This window comes from Ornithorhynchus anatinus, chromosome 6 (genome assembly GCF_004115215.2).
Source record: "Ornithorhynchus anatinus isolate Pmale09 chromosome 6, mOrnAna1.pri.v4, whole genome shotgun sequence".
Lineage (NCBI taxonomy): Eukaryota > Metazoa > Chordata > Mammalia > Monotremata > Ornithorhynchidae > Ornithorhynchus > Ornithorhynchus anatinus.
In genome coordinates this window covers 13,230,526-13,239,317 of record NC_041733.1, presented here as the reverse complement: position 1 = coordinate 13,239,317, position 8,792 = coordinate 13,230,526, and the positions used below count along the sequence as shown (strand labels likewise).

The 8,792-nt window shown below is 47.1% G+C and overlaps 1 protein-coding gene across 1 annotated transcript; it reads left to right on the top strand.

Moving 5' to 3' along the window:
- Positions 1-3,986: 3,986 nt before the first annotated feature.
- On the top strand, positions 3,987-8,287 carry LOC114812926 (HEPACAM family member 2-like). Its single transcript, XM_029067922.2, has 4 exons — positions 3,987-4,300; positions 4,886-5,155; positions 6,464-6,535; positions 8,094-8,287. The coding sequence occupies exons 1-4, from the start codon at positions 4,093-4,095 to the stop codon at positions 8,117-8,119; spliced, it is 576 nt and encodes a 191-aa protein (XP_028923755.2). The 5' UTR covers positions 3,987-4,092; the 3' UTR covers positions 8,120-8,287.
- The last annotated feature ends 505 nt before the right edge of the window (positions 8,288-8,792 follow it).

Sequence of the window (8,792 nt, the reverse complement as noted above, 5' to 3'; positions counted from 1 at the left end):
TAACTTCTCTGTGCCTCAGTTCCCTCATCTGTAAAATGGGGATTAAGACTGTGAGCCCCACGTGGGACAACCTGATTCCCCTATGTCTACCCCAGCGCTTAGAACAGTGCTCGGCACAGAGTAAGCGCTTAACAAATACCAACGTTAATAATGGTGGTGTTTGTTAAGCGCTGACTATGTGCAAAGCACTATTCTAAGCACTGGGAGGATACAAGATGATCAGGTCATCCCACGTGGGGCTCACAGTCTTAATCCCCATTTTACAGTTGAGGTAACTGAGACACAGAGAAGTTAAGTGACTTGCCCAAGGTCACACAGCTGACAAGCAGCAGAGCCGGAATTAGAACCCATGACCTCTGACTCCCTAGCCCGTGCTTTTTCCACTGAGCCACACTAGTCAATGAAGAGAAAGAAAGCCCAGAAGAGAGCCATGAGATGCTTTTCACACCACCGTCAGTAGTAGTTGTCATAATATCATGCATTGTGGGGCCTCTGGGGCAATGTTCTGAACCAACTTCATGGAAGAATACAATAAATGGATCTCTAGTTACTTCTCACTCTATAAGGGCTCAGTTCTTACCTTCGTGATTCCCCAGCTCTTAGAGCAGTGTTTGGCACATAATAAGCTCTTAAATACTATTATTATTACTATTAACGTGATCTCTTGGGATGAAGGGGAAAATGGTCCCCCTCTTCTTCTTCTCAGTTCCAACCTTATTCAGCAGGAATTCTATTTGGACTTCATTTGCAGATAGTCTCTCCGAATGAATGAACCATCAGCATCACCTCCATGAAGTCAAATGGACCCACAAATCACATTTTGTATTCCACATTCTATGAAACAACCCTGAATCAAAAAAAAAGTGTCTTTCCATCACAGTCAATGTCAGTCACTTTAATTTATTCTCCAATAAACTTCCGCTGTGTAATCATCAGAGTGGCTTTGGTTAAGGATGAACATTTAGCTAACTCTCCTCGACCTCTTGGTATCGTTTTCTCTTTTCACCCCGCGGAGACCAAAATATATTCAGTTGATTGGACGAGTACAGTGCTGAGGGGAAGGGAGAGGGGGAGGAACAGAGGGAAAGGGGGGAAAAGAGGGTTTAGCTGAGGGGAGGTGAAGGGGGGGGGTAAATATCTACAATTCTATTTACATATACACTGATGCTATTAGGACCTGCCTAATAGCTCCGTTCTGCTTCCTGTCCCCGCCCCCACCATTCCAGACCGTGAGTCCGTTTTGGGCGGGAATAATCTCTTTCTGTTGCCCAATTGTACTAAGCAAGCGCTTAGTGCAGGGTTCCGCAAACAGTACGCGCTCAATAAAGACGATTGGATGAATGAATGGACGAATGAATGTTCGGACTCCATGCCGGCAGGAAGTTCTACTCAGTACATTTTCAAGCAGCCCAAAATGACGGCCTCCGCTGGCGACCTGTCGCGACTGTCGCCGCTGCTGCTGCTGCTGCTGCTGCAGACGAAGCTGCCGGGAACAGGTGAGGACTCGATGCGGGCCCTGCGGAGGCCGGAGGTGGGGGCCTCGAATTGCCCTTTCCAAGCGTTTAGTACAGTGCTCTGCACACAGCGCTCAGTAAATACGATTGAATGAATGCCTGGCTCACACTGGCCAGCAAGTAGCCTCCACCGCACCCACACCCCGAAACGCCCCCGCACCTAAAAAAAAAAAAACCCCAAAAAACCACCTAAAAAAAATCCCAACCTCTGCCGGTCCTGGGATGGGGGGGGGTCGCACTCAATTCCGGTCTTTTCCATTCAGAATTGGAAGTTACCGGGGGGCGAGGGGTAGTGGAGGTTAAACAGTAAAATTATCTAACCTTGCACGGTCCCTTCTGTCGCAAACTTGGACTTCTCCTTGGCAGACTGCTTTAGCTCCCAATGTCTCGCCTCTACTTCCACTCTGAAAGCCGGAGGGTGAAATGAGGGGTGGTCCAGGAAATTCAGAACCCAGAACCTCAGGCCAGGGGAGTCTGGACTTGGCAGCAGAATGGTTGTTTAATAATGTTGGTATTTGTTAAGCGCTTACTATGTGCAGAGCGCCGTTCTAAGCGCTGGGGTAGACACAGGGGAATCAGGTTGTCCCACGTGGGGCTCACAGTCTTAATCCCCATATGAGGTAACCGAGGCACAGAGAAGTTAAGTGATTTGCCCACAGTCACACAGCTGGCAAGTGGCAGGTCCGGGATTCGAACCCATGACCTCTGACTCCAGAGCCTGTGCTCTTTCCACTGAGCCACGCTGCTTCTCCGTTTAGATGGATCCGGTGTCCTCCTGCCCCTTCCTTAGCTCCCTGAAGCACGTTCTGGTGAGTGGAATTTTGGAGTAGATGGAGAGGGAGGCAAAATTATGTCTTTTAGCACAGTTGCCAAATTACTCCTCCCCACCCATCTCATTGTCATTCATTTCCTTGTTGAGCTTGTTTAAAACACCTGGAAAGCCACACTATGGTCGGGCTGGTTGTGAACAAGAAGTTGTCAATGGTCTTTGTGTGATTATTTGTACTTCGGAGGGTGGTTAATCCGATTCTTAGCCTCCAGTTTCCCCCGTCCCTACCACAGGTTCGATTCTTCTATCCTCGGGTCCCTAATGGTTACAATTGAGGTCTCTGAGTACCGTTAACGAACCACTGATTGTGTGTATGTGTGTTTGCTGCTACATTTTGTTAGCACGCTTAACTGATTCTTTGCGAATAATGTTGAGCTAAAAAAAAAGTTCAGCTTCCCAGTGGAAATAAATGCTACCGCACCGCTCCAAGCACTTGTTCTATCCCACCTCGACTACTGCATGTACTTTCTCGCTTAAAACAAACAAACAAAAATGATGGTATTGGGATGGTCTCTATCTGTTGCCGCATTGTAATAATAATAATAATATTCGTATTTGTTAAGCGCTTACTATGTGCAGAGCACTGTTCTAAACGCTGGGGGAGATACAGGGTAATCAGGTCGTCCCACGTGAGGCTCACAGTTAATCCCCATTTTACAGATGAGGTAACTGAGCCACAGAGAAGTTAAGTGACTTGCCCACGATCACGCAACTGACAAATGGCAGAGGCGAGAGTCGAACCCATCACCTCTGACTCCGAAGCCCAGGCTCCACTGAGCCACGCCGCTTCCCAGAGAGAAAGTGTACTCTCCCAAGCGCTTAGTACAGTGCTCCACACACAGCGCTCAATAAATACGATTGCATGAATGAATAGGAGACAAATGGGCAGTCTGGAGGAGGGGCGGGAATAGTGGGGGCGGAGGGATGTGGGAAATTCTTGTGTGAACTTGGGCAAGCCGCTTAACTTCTCTGTGCCTCAGCTACCTCATCTGTAATAATAATGATGGTATTTGTTAAGGGCTTACCATGTGCCAAGCACTGTTCTAAGTGCTGGAAAATGGGGATTAAGACAGTGAACCTCACGTGGATCAACCTGATTACCGTATAGTCACCCCCAGAGGATTCAGAGGTCGTGAGTTCAAATCCCGGCTCTGCCACTTGTCAGCTGTGTGACTGTGGGCAAGTCACTTCACTTCTCTGTGCCTCAGTTACCTCATCTGTAAAATGGGGGATGAAGACTGAGCCTCACCTGGGACCATCTGATTACCCTGTATCTACCCCAGCACTTAGCACAGTGCTCTGCACATAGTAAGTGCTTAACAAATACCAAAAAAAAAAACCAACCCAGTGCTAGATACATAGTAAGCGCTTAATAAATACCATTATTGTTATTATTATGATGGCAGCTGGGGATGCCAGGGCCTGGACAAAGGAGAGGGTCAAGGGGGGAAGCCGGGGGTCAGTATGGGGGCGGGGGTGATGGGAGGGGAGGAGAGTGGGAGGTGAGACCAAGATATGGGGAGGTGGGGGGCGGGGTGGGGAGAGGGAAGAGATCTTTCCGCTGGGCAGAGTTCAGGACCTTTAGAAGAGATGGAGGGGGAAAGGACTGGTTGCGAGCTGTCTTCCCTCGACCCCCTGATCTTCCTTATCCCTGCAGCTGCAGGAGCTGCAGGAGCAGACCGGAGGGTGACCTGTGTCTCAGGCGGCCCATGCCACCTCGGGATCTCCGGGCAGGTGTCCCCCGGCCAGATGTTGCAGTGGAAAGTCGGGGAGCTGAAGGTGATGGTCGTGTACCCCTCGGCTCCTCCGGAAATCCACCAGTCTTTGAGAGAACGGTTCCACAGCCAGCAGGACTCGGGGCTGCTCATTGACCCCTGCAAGCCGGAGGACAGCGGCATCTACACTCTGGTGGTCAGCCTGAACCAGCTGTTCCTCCGAATCCAACTCCGGGTCATTGGTGAGTCGGTTGACGTTCCCCATCTTTCCTCTCCCTGCTTTCTCCCACCCCTTGCCATTGCTCCTCCTGAAGTGACTATTTGGCAACTATCAGGCCTCTATAGTGAAAACGCAGAGTCCCAGGCCTACAGTTACATCAGCTCCAGAACAGAAACTTACAATCTTCCAATCTTTGACTTTCTTTCTCTCCTCTCTCTTCCCCCTTTCCTCTCTTTCCTTCTCCCCTTACCCTCCTCCTTTCTCTAAACTATTTCCCTCTTTCCTTCTCCCCTTATACCTTCCCTCTTCATTTCCCTCTTTCCTTCTTCCTTTTTCCCCACTCATTTCTTCTCCCCTTTCTTACTATATTACTCCTTGCCCATTCTCTTTGAGCAGAAAGAAATGACCTGTAGCCTGGTTCAATATACTACCGCCGCCCCGCCCCCCCCAGCCAAACCCAAGTCAAGGTATATTACAAATCAAGGGGGAAGGTTTTCCTTTGGAGCTGGAAGAGTGACTGTCAGAGGCCCTCCCAGAGGTGAAGGAAGAATAAGTCACAATAGCACCAAGACAATTGCCAAGTATATGAAGTTCATCTCTGTTTCAGAACCCGTAGCGCTGCCAGAAATTGTGCTCAGTTTTTCTGAGGGAGGCTCCACTGCTAAACTCACCTGCCACGTGGCCATGGGAACAGTGGATAAGTATAACTGGAAGAAGGATGGGAAGCCCCTCTATGCCGACGACCACCACCAGTTCTCTCAGAACAAGAGCGTGGTACAGATTACTAACGTAACCCAAATCGATGAAGGCTCTTATTCCTGTAATGTCAGCAATGAGATCAACTGGAGCGAGACCACCCTTCAGTTACAAGCCCCAGGTAAGTGAGGATTTCTGTTAGCCAATACTGAGAGCATGTGGGTATCTTCTGCCTGGGTTTGGTAAATTTCCCACTATATATCAAACAATTGAGCATTGATTGTGTGCAAAGCACTGTACTAAGCACTTGGGCAAGTACAATATAATAATAATGATGGCATTTGTTAAGAAGGTAATCAGGATGTCCCAAGTAGGCACACAGACTTCATCCCCATTTTACAGATGAGGGAACTGAGACCCAAAGAAGTTAAGTGACTTGCCCAGTCACCCAGCTAAGTGGCAGAAGTGGTATTAAAACTCATGACCTCTGACTCCCAAGCCCAGGCTCTTTCCACTAAGCCACGCTGCTTCTACCAGAGTTAGAAGACATGTTTGCCTGCCCATAACAAGCTTTGTGATTTGAAAGATGTGGGGGTCACTCTGGGGTCATCTTCCACATTTAGACAAATTGTGGCCTGGAAAAATTGCCCCGGCCTATTTTATAACCTGAATCCCAGTAGAAGGGCCCACCGCTTTTCTTGCTCCGGGAGGAACCCTTTTGCTGCATACTTGATGCTCTCTTCTCTACCTGTTCCACAAGCAAAGGGTGTGTTGGAGAATCCAGTGCCTACACGGTTTCTCTTATACTATTTGTGTACACGAGAGGCATTGAGAGAGGGGAAAGAAATGAGGGGGATATAAGAAAAAAATCTTCCAGTGAAAAAAAAACTGCTGCTATTTTTTCCAGGGGGGGTCAAGCCTGCCCCTATAGAATATTCCAAACTGAAGTATAATGAATAATAGTAGTTCAGGAGTGTAATATAGAGGAATATCCCATAAATGTTTCAGATGCCTCTGACACCATTTGTTCTCTGCACTTTTTCTCCCCCATTTTCATAAGGGAAAACTAAAATGCATAAAGAAAAACAAGAACAAAGAAAAAGACCAAGTTATATCTCATTCTTAGTGGAAGTTCCCATTAGGCTGCCTATGCAGAGAGAAGGTGGAGTCATTTCCTGTAGATGCAGCATAGCAATCACGTACTTGTAACGGGGGTTCGTTTTAAGCTGTGGTTGCAAGCAGAGTGATCTTGACATCTTCAGGAGGTAATCAGTGGTATTTGAGTACTTTTTGTGCAGAGCACTTGTACTAAGGGCTCAAGAGAGAACAGTGCAATAGAGTTGGTAGACACGATCCCAGCTCACAAGGAGCTTGCAGTCTGTGATATTCTATGCAATAGTCCAAATATATTCAGCTTTTCAAATGCCTTTATAAGTCTTTGGAAGTAAGATTTGTTTTCTTTTAAACACACAAAAAAATTTTTCAACAGGGCCGCAAGGTCAGAAGAGGAACAGATGGAATTTGCTATGGATTTTGATCATGATGGTTCCAGTTGCAATAGGTAAATTATGGACCTGAATCACACTTATAAAATCCAGAATGAGTCCAGAGTTCCTTATTAAGATGACACATTGGTCTTCCATGCTCACAAATGTTCATGGTGCTTATCGATTGTCTCTGGGTCTTATTTAGAACTTCTAACATCTGTGACTTCTAGCTTTGCACTCTCGAGGCCTAGTACAGTACTGTGTTGTTAGTAATAACAAAAATGGTGATCTTCAGTAAGAACTTACAATGTGCCAAGCACAGTGCTAAGTGTTGGGGTTGATGCAGGAAAATCAAATCAGATATTCATTCATTCAATAGTATTTATTGAGTACTTACTACGTGCAGAGCACTGGACTAAGCGCTTGGAATGTACAAATCAGTAACAGATAGAGACAGTCCCTGCCCTTTGATGGGCTTACAGTCTAATCGGGGGAGACAGACAGACAAGAACAATAGCAATAAATAGAATCGAGGGGATGAACATCTCATTAAAACAATAGCAAATAAATAGAATCAAGGTGATGTAAATCTCATTAACAAAATAAATAGGGTGATGAAAATATATACAGTTGAGCGGACGAGTACAGTGCTGAGGGGATGGGAAAGGAGAGGGGGAGGAGCAGAGGGAAAGGGGGGGAAAGAGGGTTTAGCTGCGGAGAGGTGAAGGGGGGGTAGAGGAAGCAGAGGGAAAAGGGGAGCTCAGTCTGGGAAGGCCACTTGGAGGAGGTGAGCTTTAAGTAGGGTTTTGAAGAGGGGAAGAGAATCAGTTTGGCGGAGGTGAGGAGGGAGGGCATTCCAGGACCGTGGGAGGACGTGGCCCGGGGGTCGACGGTGGGATAGGCGAGAACGGGGGACAGTGAGGAGGTGGGCGGCAGAGGAGTGGAGCATGCGGGTTGGGCAGTGGAAAGAGATAGGGAGGAGAGGTAGAAGGGGGCAAGGTGATGGAGAGCCTCGAAGCTTAGAGTGAGAAGTTTTTGTTTTGTGCGGAGGTTGATAGGCAAACACTGGAGGTTTTTAAGAAGGGGAGTGACATGCCCAGAGTGTTTCTCCAGGATGAGCTGGGCAGCGGAGTGAAGAATAGACTGGGGCGGGGAGAGACAGGAGGAAGGGAGATCAGAGAGAAGGCTGACACATTAATCTAGCCGGGATATTATGAGAGCCTGTAACAGTAAGATAGCCGTTTGGGTGGAGAGGAAAGGGCAGATCTTGGCAATATTATAAAGGTGAGACAGGCAGGTTTTGGTGACGGATTGGATGTGTGGGGTGAACAAGAGAGCAGAGTCAAAGATGACACTGAGGTTGCGGGACTGGACCTGAACCACACATAGTCCCTGGACCTCACAGGGTTTAGAGTCGAAGGGGGAGGGAAAACGAGTAATTTTATTCTCATTTTACAAATGAGACAATTGATGCCCAGAGAAGTTAAGGTCACAGAACAGGTCATGCAGCATGCAGTGGCAGAGCAAAGATTAGAACCCAGATCTTCTGATTTCCAGTCCTGGGCTCTTTCCTCTAGGCCTTGTTGCTTCTCTGAGTAATTATGAGGATCCTTTCTTTGTTCTTTTTTTAAGAAATATTATACCTAAAGGAAGGCTAGAAGAAGAACATGAAGAACCTGCCTGGGGCCATCCTACTTTGCTCACCTCTCCTTTGTGACCACCCCCCGCCCCCCCAGTCAGGGCATTACTGCTGTGTAGATAACCCCATTTATTTATATTAATGTCTATCTCCGCCCCTATACTCTAAACTCATTGTGGGCAGGGAATGTATCTGTTTATTGTTATATGGTACTCTCCCAAGCACTTAGTACAGTGCTCTGCACACAGCAAGCACTCGATAAATATGACTGAGTGAATTAATAGGAGGTACTTTTTTATTCTCAGTATGGACTGAAATTGCCAAACCTTATTTCAAGCACAATTGCAAATACAAACATATATCCTCCTTCTTTCTAGAAGTTGAAATAGAAATTCTACTTGAGAATGGCATTTTCCAGTCAAAGCTTTGTGGGTGTCTGGATTCAGTGTTTGCTTTACCAGCAGTGAGGCAGTACCCATCATTCTGAAAAAGTAGCAATAGATTTTGTTATTGTTTTTATTTTTTAATGGCATTTGTTATGCACTTACTATGTGTTGGCCTGTGCTAAGTGTTGCGATAGAGGCAAGATTGTCAGGTTGGACAATCTGTCCTGCACCCAGCGTGGGGTTCACAGCATTAATCCCCATTTTACTGATGAGGAAACAGGCACAGAGAAGTTGTCACTGGCTCAA

Bases quoted from the DNA above. Each gene is read 5' to 3' on its own strand.
- LOC114812926 (XM_029067922.2), top strand. From the start codon at position 4,093: ATGTTGCAGTGGAAAGTCGGGGAGCTGAAGGTGATGGTCGTGTACCCC. The intron at 5,156-6,463 runs GTAAGTGAGGAT...ATTTTTCAACAG, and splicing joins CCTTCAGTTACAAGCCCCAG to GGCCGCAAGGTCAGAAGAGG. The intron at 6,536-8,093 runs GTAAATTATGGA...TCTTTTTTTAAG, and splicing joins GATGGTTCCAGTTGCAATAG to AAATATTATACCTAAAGGAA.